This window comes from Lissotriton vulgaris, unplaced genomic scaffold (genome assembly GCF_964263255.1).
Source record: "Lissotriton vulgaris unplaced genomic scaffold, aLisVul1.2 SCAFFOLD_2810, whole genome shotgun sequence".
Taxonomy (NCBI): domain Eukaryota; kingdom Metazoa; phylum Chordata; class Amphibia; order Caudata; family Salamandridae; genus Lissotriton; species Lissotriton vulgaris.
In genome coordinates, this window is record NW_028241152.1 from 170,648 (window position 1) to 194,594 (window position 23,947).

General features: G+C 45.2%; 1 protein-coding gene across 1 annotated transcript; it reads right to left on the reverse strand.

Moving 5' to 3' along the window:
• Window positions 1–22,649, reverse strand: LOC147672100 (uncharacterized). The gene is made up of 3 exons (XM_086948033.1): window positions 22,583–22,649; window positions 2,209–3,753; window positions 1–1,954 (listed from the first exon to the last, which is right to left on the reverse strand). Exons 1-3 carry the CDS (start codon window positions 22,647–22,649, stop codon window positions 1,719–1,721), a joined length of 1,848 nt encoding a protein of 615 aa, XP_086804159.1. The 3' UTR covers window positions 1–1,718.
• Between the last annotated feature and the right edge of the window lie 1,298 nt (window positions 22,650–23,947).

Here is a 23,947-nt window from a genome sequence, read left to right on the forward strand (position 1 = left end):
GTTTCCAACACAGGAGTGAAGCCTAGATCTCAGTATTACTGGTAGCATTTCTCTCTTCATTAATACAGAAGGAGACGAATTACCATCTCAACCGCCTCTCTATCTTTATAGTTTAGGGAAGAAATCACATTTAACATCTCTTTCCATACAATCAGCAGTCAAATACCATGAATTCAAAAACATTTTTTTTGTTTTCATTACATATCAAAAAACATACATTTGTTAGTAATATGTAAAATCTAGTCATCATTGTGTACATTTCATTGCATCATGACTGTACTTGCTGTATCATAATTTAGTTCACGGTAACGTTACAATAAATTGAGTTTGATCCTGGTACACACCTCTGTAGTGTGGTTTTTAAAGGCTCTTGGATGTCCATACATGGGTGGTGTTTGGATGTTTGGTTATGTATTATTAATATAGATTTATAAAGTATTGGGTTTCAAATGTATTATGCCACTAATGGCCGTACAAACCACTTGTTCAGTTTAGAACGTGGTGCTGTTAACGTGAAGGTAAAGTGAGTTTGACCCTGGAGCAAACCCCTGTAGTGTGTTATGTATAGGATGGGTGTGCTGAAGAGCAGTCTTCTTGTTGTTCCTCACTGGTTGGGTGGTGGCGGTGGTGATGATGATGGTCGGCAGCAGGAAGAACTTCCCGGACTCAGCACTTTGTTAAAATGACCTTGGTGGAAAGCATTAGTTTCTACTATCTTTGGCTACTGAAGATGTATCCTTTATTCTGATGTGCATATTATATTTGTGAACACATTCCTCTAAGCAAGGCAAGGCTATGAGAACACTGTTTATTTGGCAGCTCCAGCAACACAAAAGCACCTTACAGATGATTCAGAATGCTACGATCTATCTTATTTGTGGTCGGAGGACGTCCCAACTGCATCACAAAGTTTCACTGCTTGCTCACGAGGCAGCACATACTTTGTATGTCCATTCATACCCTGGCAGTTTATAAAACAAGGGTTTCTTTTGCATGTAAAAACGAACCTGAAGATCATTTGTGTCAAAATTCAGTATCTTTTGTGTTCTTTTACTTCTGAATCCAGATTTATTTTCCAGTGTCAGGGTTCAAGAAATGTAAAGCAGGGAATGGATAGTTCTGGACCCTAGGAGCTAGAACTCTTTACTGCTCAAGATTCTTTATTTAACTGTCTAGCTTTCAGAAACCTTTTTAGAACTAAACTTTTCAACAGCTCTCTTTCCGATCAATCATTTCGCCATCATGCACTGGTTCTGTCCTTTAACCAGTTAGGAGTTGGTTGGGTAATTCTCTGTAAATAGAAACGTCTAAAATATAATCAGATACAATTAATCTCACTGTGAATCATTTACAGTCAGTGGTGAGCCAGCAAATTTCCAAAGGGTCCAGCTTGATATTGGACACCTCTGGGGAAGTGCCACTTTGATGGGTGCATTAACAGATGCATGTGATGATCGAAATGAGCATCATTGTTTCCTGTGTCAGGGCTTCGCAAGTAAATGTTCTGAACTGCACGCATTAACTCTCAGAGTTACAGGTTAAATTTTCCTACTTTGACTTCTCGTGCCTTTGGACGTTGTTCTCTAGCAGCTGTCATTGAACCAGTTGTTGCACAAAATGGCCAAACACCAAAACCAGCTACATATATGCTCCAGTCTGTGCTTGTTAAACTTATTCAAGTGTGTTGTGTTTATAGGTTTTATCACTAATCCCTGTAGTTAGCTGAAAATTCTTTTCACAACTACTTCTAAAGTCCACTGCAATGGTATGGTTTTCTCCCCTGTATGGGTTTTCTGATGTCTTCGTAGATTTGATAATCGACTAAAGCTCTTCGCACATTCAGTGCACTTGAATGGCTTTTTCCCTAAGTGTGTTCGCTGATGATTTCTTAATGTTGTTGGGTCACTAAAACTACTTCCACATTCACTGCAGTGGTAGGGTTTTTCACCCGCGTGTGTTCACTGATGTCTTTGTAGGTCTGATAATTGACTAAAGCACTTCACTCACTCACTGCACTTGAATGGCTTTTCTCCAGTGTGTATTCGCTGATGATTCCTTAATTTTGAAGATTCCTTAAAACTACTTCCACATTTGCTACAATGGAATGGTTTCTACCATGTGCGTGCGATCGCTGATGTATTTTGAGGTGTGATGATTGACTGAAGCTCTTGACACATTCATTGCAATGGTATGGTTTTTCCCCAGTATGTGTTCGCTGATGTATTTTGAGGTGTGATAATTGACTGAATCTTTTGACACATTCATTGCAATTGTATGGTTTTTCTCCTGTGTGTGTTCGCTGATGTATTTGGAGTTGTGATAAACGACTGAAGCTCTTCGCACATTCATTGCAATGGTATGGTTTTTCCCCAGTATGTGCTCGCTGATGTATTTTGAGGTGTGATAATTGACTGAATCTCTTGACACATTCATTGCAATGGTATGGATTTTCTCCTGTGTGTGTTCGCTGATGTATTTGGAGTTGTGATAACTGGCTAAAGCTCTTCACACATTCATGGCAATGGTATAGTTTTTCTCTTGTGTGTATTTGCTGATGTTTTCGAAGATTTGATAACATACTGAATCTCTTCACACATTTATTGCATTGGTATGGTTTTTCCCCAGTGTGTGTTCGTTGATGAATTTGGAGTTGAAATAACAGACAGAAGCTCTTCACACATTCAGTGCAATGGTATGGTTTTTCCCCAGTGTGTGTTCGCTGATGTGTTTGGAGTTGTGATAATTGACTGAATCGCTTCACACATTCACTGCACTGGAATGGTTTTTCTCCTGTGTGCGTTCGCTGATGAATCTTGAGAGTTGAGGATTGACTAAAACTACTTCCACATTCATTGCAATGGTATGGTTTTTCCCGGGTGTGTGTTCGGTGATGTATTTGTAGGTGTGATAATCGACTGAAGCTCTTCACACATTCATTGCAATGGTATGGTTTTTCCCCTGTGTGTGTTCGTTGATGTAATTTTAGGGATGATAATTGACTAAAGCACTTCACACACTCACTGCACTCGAATGGCTTCTCCCCTGTGTGTGTTCGCCGATGAATCCTGAGAGTTGAGGAATCACTTAAACTACTTCCACATTCATTGCAATGGTATGATTTTTCACCAGAGTGTGTTTGTTTATATACTTGGAGGTCTAATAACCGACTCAATTTCTTCGCACATTCACTGCAATGGTATGCTTTTTCCCCAGTGTGTGTTTGCTGATGTGTTTGGAGTTGTGATAACCATCTGAAGCTCGTCACACATTCACTGCAATGGTATGGTTTTTCCCCTGTGTGTGTTCGCTGATGTGTTTGTAGATTTGATAACTGACTGAATTTCTTCACACATTCATTGCAATGGTATGGTTTTTCCCCTGTGTGTGTTCGCTGATGTATTTGGAGTTGTGATAACCAACTGAATGCCTTCCCACATTCATTGCAATGGTATGGTTTTTCCGCCATATGTGTCCGCTGATGATCTTTTAGGAGTGCTAACTGACTAAAGTTTTTCACACATTTGTTGCAATTGCACGTTGCATCTCCTGTGTGTGTTTGTTGATGGCTCTTTAGTAGTGTTGATAAAATAATGCTCTTGCTGCTTGTGTATGATTCTTCTTTCTTGGTTAGTGTCACTGGGTCGGGTTTATATTTGTCTGCATCCCATGACTGTGTTTCTTGAGGAGCTAACACGGTTGATAAAGCACTTGTGTTATTCTCACATTCCCTGCATGTGTGTGGTATTTTGGATGCTTGATTTCAGATTTCACAACGAAATGCAAGACTCACCGACTACATATGATATAATTGTGGCAAGTAAAGCTTCTTTGTATGTGGTTATGTCTTTAGATTGTATAATGATTTTGCATGTTTATGAGTGAAGATTAGTCTTGTAGATCAGAGATACTCTCTTTCCTTTACCCTTCAGTTGTCTGGCTCCACTTCATTGTGCTTTTCTCTCGCTCCTGTGGTTTAGCCAGAAATAGTTTACAATATACCTAGCGCACTGAATGGTGGTCTGCCATCATTACAGGAAACAGAACAATGCTGTATCCACCTCACACCGATCCAATGATTAAATCTTGGAGTCTTGATAATACAGGCAGTGGTTAGTTGTTATTGTAGTTGCATTCATTTTCTAGAGGTCATTTCTTCGTCTTGTGGCGTGGAGGTGCACAGCTCAGCCTCTCAAATCCACTGAATTGCTCTGGACTGCTTCTTCCAGGATCTATCAGTTTATGTTCAGGTTCCTCATTCTGTGCAGCTCTTTACCTGAATATTGGAGCTAATTTTTTCTGATGACTTTTTGCAGATTTACACGATTAAAGTCATTATTCACAATCATTTGTCCATTCAAGGCTGGTTTCCTGTTGGATGTAAAGAAATTTAAAATCACTAAATCGAAATGTAAGAGATTCTAAATATACAATATTAAACTATTTGTAAAAGCCATCTCTTCTTTACCATTTTTTAAAGTAACCATGAGATATTTCACCATACACAGATATATAACTAAATGTTCTATTGAACATGCCGCATCTTAATTCAGAAAAGGAGGTGATAACTTAGTAAAGAAAGGGCATTCACGGAGCACTCATTTGCTAGAGGTAGAGCTTTAGGAAGACGCACATTGTCAAGATTTAAACAAGAAGACATTGTGGAAAAAGAGATGATCAGGATATGCAGCTGTCACTTGGGTTTTACAAAGTGTATAACAACTGCAACTCTTCAGGCAGTATATGACAAAGGAAACGATGTATGTAATAAAGGTAACACTTCAGGAAGTATATAACAAATGCAGCTCCATTCACAATACTTTCCTGTTCACACTGGATCACTTGAAGTTCCAACTTCTGCCTTTATGTTTCTGTTAGTTAAGTTATCTTTGCCACATTCCTAGTGATGGTTCAAGTATTTGTTGGAAGATTGCAGCATTTATAATAGAGATTTCATCACAGCCAGTGATATACCTTGGTATCCCTGCTGCGAAGAAGTGTGTACTTTTTGTCTTTTTCTACCTTACCATGGTATCTGACTTAATGTCTTACGTTTGCTTTAACTCATCTAAGAAGCTGTCAGACGGACGCGCGCTGCTCCCGGAAGAAATACGATTATTTTGTCATCACTGAATATTTAGTGAAAGCTCCCAACACGTGACTCCAACCAGCTGGTGGATGTCAATCGAGCACATAGATGAGACTTGTTAGAAATGGGATTTCTGGTTCGCTAGGACTTGAGCCGTATCCAGGCAGAAACTATTGCTCTAGTCAGAGCAAGGGAGTTACACGCCAAAGATAACCCCTGCTCACCCGCTTGGTAGCTTGTCACGAGCAGTCAGGCTTATCCCGGAGGCCATGTGTAAAGCATTTGCACAATCCACACAGCAACAACATACTAGGCACATCACAAAAGGAACTCCACACAAGGTTACATAAAAAATAGCCTTTGTATTATCATAAAACACATTAGAATAGTAATCACACAATATACACTGTGCCAACTGGCACTGGGCAATATTTACAGGGGATTATATACACATGACAGGGCCACTTGGACCATTGTCAGAACCTTCACTTAGTAGAGATACGGAGAACATATAATAAGCTTGGAACGCAACCAGAAATTAATGGCAAACACTGGACTCAGCATCATCCTGTAACATAAATCATATTATCCACTGTATTACATTAGGCATGAAATATATCCTGCGCCAGCCTCATAAGCCTAAACATATTAGCCCATGACCTCCTAAGCATAACTCACCCTAGGAAATAATCTCACTAGCATAAACCACAGTAGAGGATAACTCAAACATAAATACAGTATTCAAAACCTCATAATCATAAACCACATTTAGAGGCATAAAACAGGGCGCGTAAATCATACTGCATAAATCACATTTCCTAGCACCACATCCATCACATTAGGGCTTGGCGCCCTACAAACCTGACAGTCCCTCTGGCCAACCGGCCTTCTCAAAGGGGTTCAAAATGCCCTATGTCCAAAGTGTCAGGGCAGCTGTCAATGCAGCAGAATCCATATGCGCAATTGCGCAGACCTAAACATTGCAGCTGGCACTAAGTGATGCACAGCTGTGAAAGTACGGGGCTTAAAGGTGGGTACTCAGAGGCACATCTCCTCAGCTGCAGTGGCCCACAACATTGTTAGCGATGATTTTTGTAGTATGATTCAGAAAAGGGGGTGGTGATGGCAGGGTATACTCTGACATGAGTCCCTTTCTCACTGCACCATCAGGATTCAAGCAAGCCGGGCCAAAGACGGCTGAAATGCCAGAAACCGGTCCCCGGTAGCTTGTCTCCTTTCTGGTGAAGAATTGGCTTGGTAGTTTAGTCTGCCCTGTTCCCATGATGCACTGGGCCAGGGACAGACTGATTTGCATATAGCCAGGTTCTGAGCTGGGATGGTGCAGTGAGATAAATAACGGTGATGGATCAAGCCTTGATCTTTGGACTGGGTAAGAGTGGTCTGATTAATTCAGACACTCTGTTCATCACCAGCCCCTTTTCTGAATCGTTTTTGGCCACTATAGGTGTGGCAGGGTATACTCAGACATGAGTCCCTTTCTCACTGCACCATCAGGATTCAAGCAAGCCGGGCCGAAGACGGCTGAAATGCCAGAAACCGGTCCCCGGTAGCTTGTCTCCTTTCTGGTGAAGAATTGGCTTGGTAGTTTAGTCTGCCCTGTTCCCATGATGCACTGGGCCAGGGACAGACTGATTTGCATATAGCCAGGTTCTGAGCTGGGATGGTGCAGTGAGATAAATAACGGTGATGGATCAAGCCCTGATCTTTGGACTGGGTAAGAGTGGTCTGCTTAATTCAGATACTCTGTTCATCACCACCCCTTTTCTGAATCATTTTTGGCCACTATAGGTGTGGCAGGGTATACTCAGACATGAGTCCCTTTCTCACTGCACCATCAGGATTCAAGCAAGCCGGGCCGAAGACGGCTGAAATGCCAGAAACCGGTCCCCGGTAGCTTGTCTCCTTTCTGGTGAAGAATTGGCTTAGTAGTTTAGCCTGCCCTGTTCCCATGATGCACTGGGCCAGGGACAGACTGATTTGCATATAGCCAGGTTCTGAGCTGGGATGGTGCAGTGAGATAAATAACGGTGATGGATCAAGCCCTGATCTTTGGACTGGGTAAGAGTGGTCTGCTTAATTCAGACACTCTGTTCATCACCACCCCCTTTTCTGAATCGTTTTTGGCCACTATAGGTGTGGCAGGGTATACTCAGACATGAGTCCCTTTCTCATTGCACCATCAGGATTCAAGCAAGCCGGGCCGAAGACGGCTGAAATGCCAGAAACCGGTCCCTGGTAGCTTGTCTCCTTTCTGGTGAAGAATTGGCTTGGTAGTTTAGTCTGCCCTGTTCCCATGATGCACTGGGCCAGGGACAGACTGATTTGCATATAGCCAGGTTCTGAGCTGGGATGGTGCAGTGAGATTAATAACGGTGATGGATCAAGCCCTGATCTTTGGACTGGGTAAGAGTGGTCTGCTTAATTCAGACACTCTGTTCATCACCACCCCCTTTTCTGAATCGATTTTTGTAGTATGGCAAAGGCAGGCACTCAGCGGCACAGCTCCTCAGCTGCAGCGGCCCACAATAGCGATAGCGATGATTCTCGTAGGACGGCAAATACGGGCACTCAGCGGCACAGCTCCTCAGCTGTAGCGGCCCACAATAGCTGTAGAGATGATTCTCGTAGGACGGCAAATACGGGCACTCAGCGGCATAGCTCCTCATCTGTAACGGCCCACAAAACAACAGTTGAGGGACAGAATGCAGAACAATGTCACACATTCACCCCAGTACAGAGATCTGGGCCTAGATCCATTGTTCTTTTGCTCACCATGCCATTCCAGTTTGAACCCAGCCATATGCAAATCAGTCTTGACGCTGTGCCTCAATCCATCGTTTTTTTGCTCTCCATGCCATTCCAGTTTGAACCCACCTATATGTAAATCAGTCTAGAACCTGTGCCTCATGGGAACAGTCCAACCCAAACTGCCAAGCCAGGTCCTCCCTGGACTGTAAACAAGTATCCTAAGACCGGTTTCGGGGTTTCACCCCTGTTCAGCCAGGATAGCTTGATTCCAGTGGCATGGAGAGCACAGGAACCACGTCTGGGCATACTCGTAACACTCGGGGAGACAGATGCAAAAACAAAAGTTGATGGACAGAATGCGCAACAATGTCATACATTAATCTCAGTACAGAGATCCGGGCCTGCAGAACACCACCGAAGATGGCCTCAACGAAAATAAAAAATGTGCATCATCTGTCTCCTGGTGAGGCAGCACTGGTATGTGTTGGACTTAATGAGCATAATGGAAGGGTGTGAATGCGCCAAGATAGGTACAGCATGCTGTACATTCATCCCCATGAAAGGCCTATACAGTTGCACACTGTCAATCGCCATCCAAACACTGCACAACCTACAGAAGGTCATGATTAAAGAAGGAGGTGCCCCAAACATAGAATTGTTCACAGGTTTGTTTACCTGGGTACCAAGGATTATCGCAGACTTATGCAAAGCCTTGTTACCAGTGGTTGTAATCTTACTCTTGCTGTGATGCAACCTTCAACTAATATGTGCCTGTGTGAAGAAGGCTACCCAGAAAACAGGGGGAATACACCTGATTAGGACAGCCAATGCCAGGGGACACGATCGAACCTCAAGACAGAAAGAGAAACCGTCCATGCTCAAGACACTCATTAGATGGGGTAATGTTAGCTTCTGATTAATTTATAGAAAGATCCCGCTCTTAGGAGTCCAGCCCACCACAGAACAACTGTTGCCTACGCTATCTAAATTCACTTTAACCAATTAACATAACACAGCCGCCCTCTGTTCACCCCTAGCACTTCATGTGATGGAGACACAGGGGCCAGATGTACAACACTGACAATTTGTGACTCGCGAATTGCGCTTGATTGCGAGTTGCAATTTGAGAGTCGGAAAATGCCATGTATAACAGTGTCTGAGACACTGTTAGCGATTCCCAATGGGGTTGCAAATTGCATGCCTCATGAATATTCATGAGGCGCTCGCAATTTGCAACCCCATTGGGAATGGCTGGCTGTCCCAGGGATGGTGGCCTGCAAGGTTCAGCAGACCTCCATGTCTGGGACTGCTTTTAAATAAAGCAGTTTTTTTTAAAGCAGCCCGTTTTCCTTAGAGGAAAAGGGGATGCATTTCAGAAAAAAAAGAAACATTTATGTTTCTTTTATTAAGGGCAGGTGGTGGTCCCTGGGACCCCTAAAAAATTTTACCCCTGCATTTGCAAACGGGACCCCTTCCCTTCATTTTTTTAAGGCAGGGAGTGGCCCCTGGGAACCTTCAAAAATATTTTCCCCTGCATTTGCAGAGGGGACCCCTTCCCGTTTGCGAATGGGTTACCACGCAGCCACCTGGACCACCTCAGAATGTGACTTTCTGTTAGTATTTATGGTCCCTTCTATCAGAGTGGGATTAAGCATGTAAACACACAATTTATGACCCACTGTACCAGTATTTCCTGCCCAAAGTGGGACAAGCTCCACTTTATCGCACCGGGTGTACAGTATAAAGCATGCCATGTACCTAATGCAAAGGGAATTTCAGCAAGCAGCTGTAGGAGATGTGGCTGCTGTTCCTGATCATTATTGTTTAATTGCATTTAAACTGTTACTGATTGCCAAGCCTCGCTGTTCTCCTTTTTGATAATCAGAACCTGCTTCAACACAGCAATGGTTACAACATTCCACATTATCTGCAGTTAAACCCTTGCATGCTCATGACGAGCTCAGCTCGCCATGAGGCACTGCCGCTGCCGGCCACGCGGGGGTAATTCCCCGCCTGTGCGGGCATTCTAAAGGAGTGGGCGGAGTCATGATGAGCTCAGCTCGTCATAAGCACAGCTCCACCGCGGGGGAATTAGCCCCGCGTGGAAAGGGTTAAGGAACATCTATATTTACTTTCTGATTACATGGATTTACAAGATTTCTTGTTGGGTCCTAGGTCACCACATTCTAAAAGATTCATCTACACCACTTACAATGAGCTGTGGATGCCGCTGAAAGCTTAAGATTAATATAAATTGACAGGATTATCTTGGAAAATGCATTGGCTGTTGTGGACAATGGCATGACAGCATGGCCAAATCATATATAATCGTTAAGTAATATTGTATCTTATGCATATGTATGTTACACTGAATGGCACTTCTCTCTTACAGCATGGACAAAGTCAACTGAGAACGATTATGGAATTGAGTGGAACTTGCAGGTTTTAAAATCAAACCGTGTGCCTTCGAAATATCTAAACACAACAGAATTGTATTTGCCTTAAAATTTAACACACGCACAAAGACTGATGCAAAAAAAAAAAAGGATGCTAACCATTCTACACAGGCTGGCTTTGTGATACATCTTAGTCAGGTATGGCAGTTTAGGCTAACCCAAGGTATCTGACAAAGGGTACTCCCACTATGCTAGCAATCGTATAAATAGTGTTAGGTAGGAGTAGAATAATATAATCATATAACCACACAGTAATGTTACAATGGTGAACTTGTTGCACTGATTCCGTTGGTCACACAGAACTGTTTGTTAGGACGACAGGACATCAGAGTTTAGGGACTGAGTCTCTCAACAACGTCAGTACTTGTCGGCCCAATCCTGGCAGCACACAGTGCCTCACCTGAACGCCTAATCTTTCCAGAGTAACAGGTGATTTCAGCAAGCTCAAACGCGACCCTCTATCCCCAAGGGCACTGTGGAAACGGATCATCCCCTTTAGTTACTCACTTACTCACTCATGCATGCCCATTCTAAACACAAGAAGGACACAACAAATGTTTAAAATACATTTATTGAAACTATCATATTTTATTATGAAGCAAATGTGCTGCGATCATTAGACAGATGCAACTAAAAGTTATTAGAATTACTAATCTGATTGTATAGGACCAACATCCCAACCATGGCAAATTACATATGTGTCTAGTTCTACCCTTACTATGTGAGCAGAGGGATACATTTGGGATCTCTGGGATTGGCCATAGACCCCATACCTAGTGTAAGTAGTAAGATGGTCCGCATCATGAGTGTAAACTTAGTTTACGCAGGGCTGCATATCGGGCACTGCTGTCATTCCAGAACAGTCCCCTCTGCCGGAATTCTCCTCTCTGCCCCCAAGGGGACGGAACACTGATTATATCATAAAACTATTGTGCTGGAGTTGCAGTTATGCGACCGTGTTATGTCTAAATGTAAGGAGCTGTTGCTGGACGAGCAAAGAAAGCAGTACACTATGTTGTTATTTGTTTCAAGCACTTTGAGTGAAATATGTAGACGAAATCCCAAGAATAGTCCCTGAATAACAAACCTGTATAGCATAGTCTTAAATAAAAACACAAATGTGTTATATGTGGCTATGCAGAGCGAGCAGAGGAACCCTAAAATACAAAACTAAGGGAGAACCAAAGTGGACCCAAAAGGGAAAGCATTACATCTTTGTCTTTTAACCATTCTTGTAATGCTGGTTACACTGCTTTGCTTGTTTTGCCTGATAATTGCAACACACTCATTTTACACAAGAATACGATTGTTTCAATAAATGTTTGAAAAGCCAATTTGTATCTTTCTTGTGTTTACCTTGGGCATGCAAAAGTAAACAACAAAAGGGTGGGTCTGTTTCCATGTTTCCTGTGGGGAGTAAAAAAGTGGTCATGTTCGTGGTTGCTGATACCATCTGGTATCCTAGTGAGTTTAGGGGATTCAGATGGGGCACTGTGAGCTAGCTAGGAACCAGGCCAACAATTCCTGATGATACTTGTGAACCAAGTTCCCATATTTTGACGTTTATGTTGTCCATAATACACAGTCCTACTTAATACGTAGGAACTGATAAAATTCCCATGGATAGGACGCAAGCAAAAAAGAATTGGGTTTCAAGTCAGTACAAAAGAAAAAGAACATCCTTTCAAGCTCAAAGGGATAACTTGCTACAGGGGTCACACTGAGGGGGCATTCACTAAAGAACTGTCAGGTGACAGACGTGTCCCAGCGGCACCCATTATAGTGAGTTGTTAACTTGGGTAATGGCCCCTTGTTGGACACAATCTAGCAGCAATCACCATTTTGGAAGGGGACACAGATGTCCCTAGGTGCATCCATCCAAATATCATGGGGTCTGTGCTGTTAGCTAACCTCCAAGGGAGGAAGCTCATTACCCTGAAGGATGGAGGTGCAGACAGGACTATGGCTGAGAGGAAGTATCCCGAGCATGAGGAGATTCTCTCTTGCGCCGGTTGGCACTGGCTGGCTATCCAGTGGGGATACTATGAAGTACTAGCAAGAGAACTTACTAGCACCTTGTACTTTTCACTGGGTTTCAAACCAAACCCTCAATCATAAACAAATATTCAAACAAAACACACTTGCTCAATTAGATCCATACATATACTGTATTATTTAACATAAGTTTTAACTATCAAGTCTTACATAAAGCCATAAATATAAATCCAATCACAGTATATTTGCAATTTTTTTCATATCCTACGCATGATATCAATCATAAACATATTGTTGAAAAACATGTATCATTATTCCATATGTCTCTTCTGTAGGCCCTGAATGAGGGTTTGTTTTGAAACTCCGTGAACAGGGCACGGTGCTAGTAAGTTCTCTTGCTAGTACTTCATAGTATTCTCTACAGGCACTTGGTATAACAGCGAGTGCGGCACCGTAGCACCAATAGTTAAAAAGTATTAGATATTCCTGAATCAGTTTAAAACAGGCATGCACCTTCGTTCTCTTTAAATATCCAGTGGGGATGACATGGAGTGCCCATTACCCGAGATGAGGTAGAAATTAATGTCAAGTCTACCGCAGCCAATGTTATGTTATGTTAAAATAGCTTATATAGCGCACAGCTGCCCCAGCAAAGGGGCGTCCCGGCGCGTTGTAGCAGATAGATAACTGACTCAGGTGAGATTCAGCAGGGCATAATTCCAGAAAAGCTTAGTTTAGGGGGAAGAGGTGGGCTTTGATTGCCTTTCTGAAGTCCAACAGGCCTTCCTGCTCTCGTATGTGGGCTGGTAATGAGTTCCACAATTTTGCTTCTAAATAGCGGAAGGAGCGTCCTCCTGCTCGGCAGCGCATGATCCGGGGTACCCTGACCAGATGTTGACCTGCAGAGCGTAATACGCAAGGTGGAACATACGGGGTCAAAAGGTTGCAGAGCATTTTAGGAGTAGCAAGTTTTAAGATTTTAAAAGAAAGGCATAGTGTCTTAAACTGAATTCGCTGAGCCATAGGGAGCCAATGGAGTCTTCGGATGGTGTCAGAGATGGAGCAAAATCGGGGAAGGCCTACTAAAGCTCTGGCAGCCGCATTTTGAGTGCGCTGCATCCGAGAGATCTCAGCTTGATTGGCTCCCAGAAGCAAGTAACAAGCCTAGTCCAATCGGGAAAGAACCGTGGACTGCACTATCAGCTGCCTTGTAGATGAGTCAAAGAACTTTAAAATAGGTCTTAGACCTCATAAAATGCCAAAGCATGTAGCAGCGACTTTTTTGTATGTAAGCAAAAACTAAGGGAGGAGTCCACCCCCACCCCCAAGTTTTTGACTTCTGTTTTGGGTTCTGGGGCTTTACCCTGAGCATTGGGCCACCAGTGATCGCCCCATAGGTCTACGTTTTTTCCAACCAGTAGCACCTCTGTCTTGTTTGCATTTAGTTGCAGACAGTTAGATGTCATCCATTCTGCCACAGCAATAAGGCCACTTTAAAACCTGGAGACATTTGTGGCCGATCCTTCAGTTAGGGCAACCACTAGCTGCGTGTCATCAGCATATGAGACGATGGTGAGGTCCCATTGTCTGGTGACATCAGCTAGCGGCTGAACATAAAGATTAAACAATCTGGGGCTCAATGCCGAGCCTAGGGGGATGCCCTGCTCAATAAGATGTACTTGAGATAGGAAAGGAGGGGTGGAAAAACAAAAGGACCTCTCCGTCCGAAAGGATCTGAACCAAGCAAGGGCCAGATCAGTGATCCCTGCCTCCTCAAGACGGTGGATTAGAACCTTGTGGGATACAGTGTCAAAGGCGGGACTGAGATCTAACAGGATCACAATGCCGCCTTTTGACCATGGTCAAGGATACTCCGCAGGTGTTCCGTCATGGCCAAGAAACGTTCTTGGTACTATGACCGGGGAGGAAACTATGTTGCGTTTCGTACAGAATGTTATTGGAGCTCAGGACGTTGGTGAGTATAGTATTAACATGCGATTCTGCCACCTTCGCTACCCAGGGAAGAAGAGAGATAGGCCTGAAATTTTCAGGCTTCACAGGGTCTAAACTAGGTTTTTAAGGGATGGGAGAGACCCACTCCTGTTTCCATTTCACCGGAACAATGGCAGATGAGAAAGAGGCATTAATCAGCTGGTGTAGCGGGGCCATGAGGGCAGAGAGGATTCTCTGAACTGAGCAGGTTTGAGTGGGTCGGCCGTAGAGCCGGACTTAATTTTCACAGTCACTTTGCTAAATTCTTCCCAGGAAATCTCGGGGATAGTCGTCAGATTAGAGGCTAGGGCTGGTCTAATGAAAAGAGATGGACCGGGCATAGTCGTGGAAGGAAAAGATTGATAAATAGCCCGTATTTTCTCCACGAAGAAGGAGGCCAATTCTTCACATTGAGGTTCTGACGTAGGAATAGGCGCTGGAGATTTTTTGGCACTGAGATCTTTGAGAATTTTGAAGATGACTTTAGCGAGGTTGGAGCTCAATTTAATCTCAGAAGCATAGTACTCCGCTCGAGCCCTGCATACAGCTCTATGATATGTTTTAAGTTCGGCTAGATAGTCAGCTTTTTTTCCAGGAGCATAGTCTTTCCTCCACTCGCGCTCATACCTTTTACATGCCTTCTTCAGAGGAGTCAAGGTGTCACTATAACAGGGGTATTTATAGGTAACAAGGACCCCCTGAATATGTGAATATAGTAATTCCTAGGTCAGGGAAAAGCAATTTATGAAAGATAACAACCTCGGCAATTCAATGCTTAAGGCTCATGGAACGGTGACAGAGGAGAAAAAATTACTAAATAAATCCAAAAAAGGAATCAGTGACTTAAGTTTTATTAACACAATAGATAAAAATTATTAAAAAGTTGGTTCTTGCCGATGATATTTTGCTGCGGCTGCTCCTACAGGCACAGCAGTCTTACTCCTCGGTCTTATTGGATGAGGCTCGCCAGGCGTGGTTGGCCACACGTAGTAGAGTGTACCAGTGGGGCGACAAGTCTTGCTCTATGCTCCACAGGCTTTGCCAACAGACCTTGCAGCCTCTCACTCTACCGGGACTTGTTGACGATGCCGGGGTGGCGATTATGGACCCCGCAACTCTTGCAACGAGCTTTGCGCGCTATTATGGGCTCCAGTATGCCGCCCGGGAGACTCTCTCCCCCGACGACATCGCGGGCTACCTCGCGACAGTCCCCCCGCTCACTGTGTACGATGAAATACGCGATGCCCTGGATCTTCCCCTAACGGCTGAGGAGCTGGGCGACGCGTTGGGTCAACTGAATGTGGGCAAAGCACCGGGGCCGAGCGGATTTCCCAGTGAATTCTATAAGAAATTCTATCTGCAGCTCGGGCCGCATTACATGCGGGCCCTGGAACAGGCGCGGGAGCACGGCCGCCTCCCACCGGATTGGCGCCATGCCGAAATTGTGGTATTCCAGAAGCCGGGTAGGCCCCCTGATCGACATGAATCTTATCGCCCCATATCCCTCATTAACTTTGAAGCCAAGCTCCTGGCCAAGGCGCTTGCGAACCGCCTGCTTCCACACATTACGGCCCTCGTTCACCCGGATCAGGCGGGCTTTATGCCGCGCCGGGCAACAAGGCACAACATTCGGCGGGCGCAGGCTGCGATTGACGCGATTGGGTCTTCGGAGGATCAGGCGGCGCTCCTGTTGGCTGATATCGACAGTGCCTTTGATTCGGTTAGCTGGACCTTTCTCTTTGCTCTCCTACCGCTGCTGAACCTAGGCCCGGTCTTCGTCTCCTATGTCAAGTTGTTTTATACAGATGTCACTGCCTCGGTGCGTGTCTCAGGGGCCACTTCCGCTTGGTTTCCGGTGACCAGGGGCACTCGTCAGGGGTGTCCACTTTCCCCTTACCTTTTCGCGCTGGCCATGGAGCCGCTTGCCGCCCGGGTGCGCCGTGATGTGCTTTATCGAGGCTTCGTGTGGGGGGCGGAACATTCGGACCGCATAGCTCTATATGCCGATGATGTGCTATTCTTCATGACTGACCTGCAGCGTACGGGCCCTCGTGTCCTGGAATTCAGGGGTGGGGAATTCCTATCTCCCGACGCCCGAGACATCTAGATTTCTAAGGAGGGCAAGAGGTTTTAATTTGTATTTTGTCCAAAGGACAAGTAGACAGTCTTATCTGTAATCCGATACAATGCTGTTCAACCCTGTTGGTCACAGCCATGTTTATAAGTAGCTCTGAGCAGTTTAATGGCAGTGTCAGGGTCAATGCAAAAGCTGGGGCCTGCACTTTAATTTCCCCAGCACAGAAGAACAACATGATAAAGCAGAACTCAAAGTTGCAGCCAGCTCCAAAGGCTCGCGTGGCTCCCTGGCCCACCCCTGTTCCTTTTATTTTCTTTCAGCATGAGACAAACATCATGCTTCTGCAGCTCCAGAACAGAAGGCTGCTTTATCTGCCTCTTGGCCCCTTGCTCTGACCTGAACTGTATGACCCCTGCTTTTTAATCTCTGCTCCACTCTTGGGCCTCATACAGCGCCAAGATCCCTGTTCATCTTCAACTCCCTTTGCTTTCCCTTCCCATGCAGCTCGTGTACCCCCTTCTTTGCAATTTGCTTTTCCTGTACACCTCCTACTTTGCTTTTCCTGTACATCTTATGTTTCACCCGGTGCCTAAACCTGCTAATCCCACCCCACCGCCCTCTCTGACAGCCCTTACCCGCTCCCCATGGCCTCTCATATCTTACGTCATCCAGGGCTTACATTAAAGCTCATACATTTCTCCATGAGGCTTTCATGCAGGCCTAAGGCCACCCCCATTTCTATCCTTGCACTAGGCCCTCATCTCACTTCGTGCATGCACCAGGGGCATTTTGAACACCCTTCCGTAGTAACTACAGCAGCTGTGGAGTTCTTCATGGGCCTCTTCAGTCTGCAGGTCCGCACACAAAAGCCCATAATGGATTTAAAAGGGGTTTGTGACGGGGTGAGAGAGTGATAGGGTGGATGAATAGATGCATGGATGAATGAGTGAAAGGGTGGATGGATAGATGCATGGATGAATCGGTGAGAGGGGTGGATGTATAGATGCATGGATGAATAAGTGAAAGAGTGGATGATAGATGCATAAATTAATGAGTGAAAGGGTGGATGGATAGATGCATGGATGAATGAATGAAAGGCTGGATGGATAGGTGCATGGATGAATGGGTGGAGTGAAAGGGTGGATGGATAGATGCATGGATGAATAAGTGAAAGAGTGGATGATAGATGCATAAATTAATGAGTGAAAGGGTGGATGGATAGATGCATGGATGAATGAATGAAAGGCTGGATGGATAGGTGCATGGATGAATGGGTGGAGTGAAAGGGTGGATGGATAGATGCATGGATGAAAGTGAAATGATGGATGTAAGGATGGATGCGTGAAAGAATGAATGGATAAGTGCAAGGGTGAATGAAGGGAATAATGGGGTGAAAGTGGATGGCTGAATAAAAGGTTTGGATTAATGGGTGAGAGAGAGTAGATGAATAAATGGATGGCTGGGTGGGTGGATGGGTGGATGAATTAGTGAGTGGGTAGGTGGCTGGCTGGGTGGAAGGGTTGATTGATGGATGGGTGGATAGTTGAGTGTAAAGGTGGATGGAGGGATTGATGAAAGGGTGGATGGATATATCAGCGATACAGGAGATGGATGAGGCGAAAGGGTGGATGAGAGAAAACAAATTAAGGAAGTGAAAGGGTGGAAGGATATACGAGTGAAAAGGAGGATGATGGATGAGTGAAAGGATGGATGGAGGGATGAGTGAAAGGGTGGATTAATATGAGCGAAAAGGAGGATGTGTGGGGTAAAAGGATGGATGGATGAGCAAAAGGATGGATGAGTTTGATCGATAGGTTGGAACAGTGGCTTCGTGAATGCCCCACTTTAGCAGCTACTGTAGAGATGGAGCTCTTGGTGGGCCTCTCCTGTCTGCAGCTCGATAGACAAAGGCTCATAATTAATGTGAAAGGGTGGGTGTGAGTGAAAGGATGGATGGGTAGATGTGCGGGTGAAAAGATGAGTGAGTGCAAGTGTGGCTGGCTAAATGGATCGATGAATGAGTGACAGGGATGGTTGAGTGACGGGGATGGTGGATGGACAAAGGATGTTATAATGAAGGAAAAGGTGGATGGATGGATGGGTTACAGGGTGTATGGATTAGGGAGCGAAAGGATGGATAAGTGTAAAGGATAAATGGATGGATGAGTGGAAGGATGGATTGATGGATTAGTTGAAGGGTGGATGGATGAGTGAAAGGATGAATAGAAAAGTGAAAGGGATGGTGGATCAATGGATGAGCAAAAGGATGGACGGATGGCTAAAATGGTTAGGTTGGAGATGGATGGGTAGGTTTGGATATGGATGACCGGATGGACTGACAAATCAACAGATGGACGAACATATTGGTGAAAGGCTAATAGATTAAAGAATGAATGGATGACAATGTAAAGGTGACATGCTAGATATCAGTGGGTAAAAGGATGAATGGATAGATGCTTATATGGAAGAGGCAAAGCAATTCTAGAGAGGATTCCAATGATTTTATTCGCTTGCTTTGTGGCATAAGCTTTGGATCAAACGGAGGAATATTTTAATTTTCTGGTTACTCACTTGGCCTGCTCTATGCTCCTTTCTCTACCTGGGGATTATCAGGTAGGCGTGGTGCTGTTTGCCAGCGCGTTCTTACTAGACAGACAGTATTAGTGCTCATAAAGGCCACAGTGCCATAGAAATTCCTAGCACTGAAGAAAACTACTTTGTAAAAGAGCAAAATGCTGTCATACACACTTAATCCAGCCGATAGATAGGAAGAAAGCATTTTAATAAAAACAAAAGGTCTTGGTTACCTCAGATTGAATTAGTAACAAAAGTGCACCCATGATATATGTCCTTATATTAATGCAGATTTACGTTTTTCATGAATTCACATGAATTTCCATAAGTAGGCCAGGAAACCGTTATCCTAGAAAATATTTGTGAATTGCATTTTAGCATGTGAAAAGATGAATGTGCCCCAGTGGTAATCTATTGAGTGTTCACAAGTTCACTTTTTCTCCAACCCCATTTTCCCAGCCCTGGAAGAAACTTTACTCCTGTTGTTGTTACCATTAAATTTCCAACCTTTCTCACTATGGGAAAAGATTAGAGAAGAGCTGGTGAAAAACCCCAAATGTCAAATTCCTATATAGTATTAGCCTGACGTTTACCACAGAGGCTATTATCAGAGCTCTTCTATAATGAGATTCCTGACATTATTTTACGGCGCACTAGGTGGCACCAAAGGGACAAGTGGATTTTGTTACAGGACAAGTAGATTTATGAAGCTACTTGTCCCATGGACAAGTACATATTTCAATAAATTCCACACCCCTGTGGAATTGATGCAAGAGTTTGGTCGGGCGACGGGTCTCTTCCTTAACTCGCGCAAGTCGACCCTATGGGTGTTGGGAAGTGACGCGGTGAACTGTCCTTGGGCTGCATCCCTTCAGGTGGCTGTGGATGGCGTGAAGTACCTGGGTGTTTTCCTCTCTGCCTCGCCCACGATGGCGTGGGATAGGAACGTCCAGCCGGTGTGGGATCGGGTCCAGATGGATATCAAGACATGGACGCGTATGCCTCTTAACATCTACGGCAGGTCGGCCATCTTTAAGATGGTGGCCCTGCCTCGTCTCCTCTACCAACTACAGAATCATCCATATAAGATTGACCCGCAGTGGTTCCGGAGTGTTGACTCTGTGCTGGGCCGATTTCTGTGGGCCGGAGGTGCATCCAGGGTAGCACTACGCACATGCTTTCTCTCTACATACTGCGGTGGCTTGGCGACCGCGGATATTTTGTCTTACTATCAGGCCTCCCATCTCCTTGTGCTTAACGAGTGGTGGTATGGGGACCGTAGTGATCCGGCCTATGCCCTGGAGCATTCTCTAATGGGTGGCGCCTCCCTCCACACACTGCTGTACTCGGCCAGGCGGAGGCGACTGCTCCCGCAGGTTACCCAGGTGGTCTTCGCGGTCTGGCTGCGGGCTCTGCACCGTATGGGTTGGTGGGGTAGACTGACGGCCGAGACTCCACTGTGGCGCAATGGCCTACTTCCGGCGCTGATGTCCCTGTCCGGGTTCGGTGGCTGGGACGCGATCGGTATCTCGTCCCTCGGCCATGTCCTCTCTGGCACTACACTTAAGTCCTTTCAGGACCTTAGTTCTGAATTTAGCATGCCCAGGTCTCAGTTCTTCCGATACCTCCAATTTCGCCACGCTCTTACCCCTAGCCTGGTGGGCCTGGAGCACCTCCCTGACTTTAGCCCCATCGAGACGAAACTTTTTATGGGGGACCTGGGCGACAAGAAGGTCTCTCAGATATACCGCTCCCTGGTCACACACTGTTCCCCTTCCCTCTCGACATTGAAGGCCTCCTGGGAGAATGATGTTGGTCCCCTGGATGAGGATGACTGGCGTGAGGCCCTTGAATCTCCTCGTGGTGCTGCTATAGCTATCCGCCTCCGCTTTATCCAATTCAAATACCTTCACCGGGCTTATTACACTAGGGACCGCCTGTGGAGGGCGGGTCTTATAGCGGCTCCGGAGTGTCTGAGGTGCGGTGCTGAAAGGGGGACGCTTTTCCATACTGTGTGGTCCTGTGAGAGACTGTCTAGATTTTGGGCGGGGGTTTGGGACTGCCTGTCGGAGGTGTTGGGGTGGGACCTGCCTCGTACCCCTAGACTGGGCCTTCTTCATGTTCTTGCGAATGTTGGGGGCAACATTTACAAACGTCATCTGTTGTTGCTGGGGCTTGTGGTGGCGAAAAGGGATCTGGCGCAGGCCTGGAAGAGCGACCGTGCCCCCCCGCTCGGTGCCTGGAAGGCGGGCCTGGACTTCCTCATGGGTCTGGAACAGCCTGTTTTCGAAGCCCGGGGGTGTCCCCGCAAACATTACAAAATTTGGAAACGGTGGGCGGACTACAGGGGCCTGACCCTTGATCCCCCCATGGACATTGATGATGCACTGCCTCCGGATGTGGATCCCGTACCCTAGGCTGCTGGCCAGCACCACCTTTGTTTTCCATCTCATGTTGCTGAACTGTGATCACGTGCACTGGGTTAGGGTGGGATAAGGGGTGGGTAGCTAAGGGGGGGTTGGATGGTGTTCTTGGGATTGGGTGGGTTGGGGTAGTTGGGGGTATATCATTCTGAAAGTACTGGGTTCAATGCTATGTCAATGCTGTATCTTTCAATATTTGTCGTTGACAGTCTCCTCCTGAATGTGGAGGGCTGTACCAAGATTTGCTCGGACTCATAATAAAAATGGTTTTGAAAAAAAAAAAGTTGGTTCTCGAATGTTACTAGCCAACTACACAAATTAATCAAAGCATCAATACATGAAATTACAATATATTTAAAAAATCACAATTAAAATTGAAAGAATGGAAAGAGAAGAAAGAGGGTGAAAAGAAAAGGATAGAAGTGGCAAAAGGAATTTTCTCGATCCGCGTTTTGGCGACTAGCGCCTTCTTCTGGAGTAGCCACAGGTGATTGCCTTTGCAATATTCCAAAGGTAGTGGTTGTATTTGATGAATATGGAAATAAAGTATATTAAAAGTTTAGATATTTTTAGCCAAGTTATTTTAGGTAAGCTTCAGTCTGACGAAAACAATGCTTTGTATCCGGGAATTCTTTTTCCCTTGGAGGATCCTTTCTTCAAGATAAAATCTTCGAGTGATATGGATAGTCGAAGAACTCCTGGTCGCAAAAAGTATAATGAGATAAAGTGTTCTGTTTTAAAATTGGTCAGGGCCTCGTGATGAAAACCAGCCTCCAAATAGGAGGTACAATTTTCGGCTTCACACGATATTTAGGATATAGCCGAGCAGACCAGGAGTGATACAACCGCGAGCTGACTCGTAGCGGTGATTGTAGAAAGCTCTCAGAAGCATAGTACTCCACTCGAGCCCTACATACAGCTCTATGATATGTTTTAAGTTCGGCTAGATAGTAAGCTTTTTTTCCAGGAGCATAGTCTTTCCTCCACTCGCGCTCATACCTTTTACATGCCTTCTTCAGAGAAGTCAAGGTGTCATTATACCAGGGGTAAGAATCCTGCGTGAAACCCTTAATCCCGGTTGCCGGGATAAGAGTGTCAAGAGCCCGGGTGATCCAGGCACAAAATGAATCATATCCTGTCTCAACATTACTAAAAGAGCCTAAAGGGACGGCTTCTAAAAGTACGTGGAAATCTTCAAGTCGAAACTTACGCCACGGTCTTTTATATACCAAACGTGGAGTATTGTTGTGTGAAGATGTAGGCGTGGGAGAGGTCATTTCGACTAGGTGATGGTCGGACCAGGCCATAGGAGTAGGGGTAGTCTCTGTGGCCATCTCAGTGTTGGTAAATATGGGGTCTAACAGATGACCTCCTTTATGTGTAGGGCTTTTAACTATTTGATGGAGCTGAAATGCGGCTAAATCGGCAAGCATAGTGCGAATAGTCTGATCCTGGTCCAGATCAAAGTGGAGATTAAGATCGCCAAAAATGCTAAAATTTGCCAATTCCACAGCAAATGCTCCAACTGTCTCTAAGAGAGCATTGTTAAAACCGGAGGCAGGTCTGGGAGGCCTATATATTAATAGACCGGAAAGGGTAAAATGAGTGCTCACAGAGATAATAAAGTGAGCACATTCACCTCACTCCATATTAACTTTATCAAAAAGACAGGAGTAGCTAGACCTGGTTCTAACACTGATACCGCCTCCCATAGTCGCTCTGTTCACCAAAGAAATCGAGTATTCAGGGGGTAGCGCCAGATTCGGTGCGTCCGTCATATCATAACTAAGCCAAGTCTCGGTCAGAAAGAAAATATCAGGAGTTTCATCAATGATAAGGTCGTATATTTCCGCATGGTGTTTAGCTAATGACCTTACATTTAACTGCAGTATTTTTAGCCGATGTTGAGGGGGTATGACAGGAGATACGGATAAAGGCATAGGTTTAGAAAGTACAAACGTGCCGCACGGACAGCATGACGGGCCACTCAGGGGATGAAGTGGGGGAATGCTACAATGGTGAGATGAAGAACGCAGATTTAATAAAACCTCTCTGGAGTAAAGACAGCTACCTGGCAGATTTTGGCCAGCATTTATGGCAAGAGGCGACGTACTGGCGCAGACGGGCGCAGACAGGCTTGCCTTTCGCGCGCCATTCGGCGCGCCACCGGCACGCCTGCTGCGCGTGTCCGCTGCGCTCATGCGCCATATTGGATTAAAATAGTTGGCAGGGGGCCTGTAGCAACTAGAGCGCCGACCAAAATGGCGCGCTACTGGAAGTGAGTGGTTCCGGTCTTTGCTCTTGTCTGTGCCTTCTACATCAATCATGTATAATCATGGGGGTGGGGGAGGCAGAGTGAGAATCCTTTCAGTCTCCGTAGGTAACTTTATAATCAGAAGGGGGAAAGGATCACTGGTCCTGCTTAAACCTTGGGCTCACAAGTCAAGGACCTGGTATCTCCCAAACATATATGACTCTCATACACGTGTATATTGATAGTGATGGTCTCTCTTTTGCGGTATATACTGTGTCCCCGCTTTTCTACACGTGCGTGCGTAATCATTGAGTCATTTTT

Coding starts and splice junctions, on each gene's coding strand:
- LOC147672100 (XM_086948033.1), bottom strand. CDS start 22,649: ATGACCTCTCCCACGCCTACATCTTCACACAACAATACTCCACGTTTG. Junction 3,754..22,582: donor GGTATATAAAAGACCGTGGC/GTAAGTTTCGAC, acceptor TCTGAAATCAAG/CATCCAAAATACCACACACA. Junction 1,955..2,208: donor CAAAATACATCAGCGAACAC/ATACTGGGGAAA, acceptor ATCAGTGAACAC/ACGCGGGTGAAAAACCCTAC.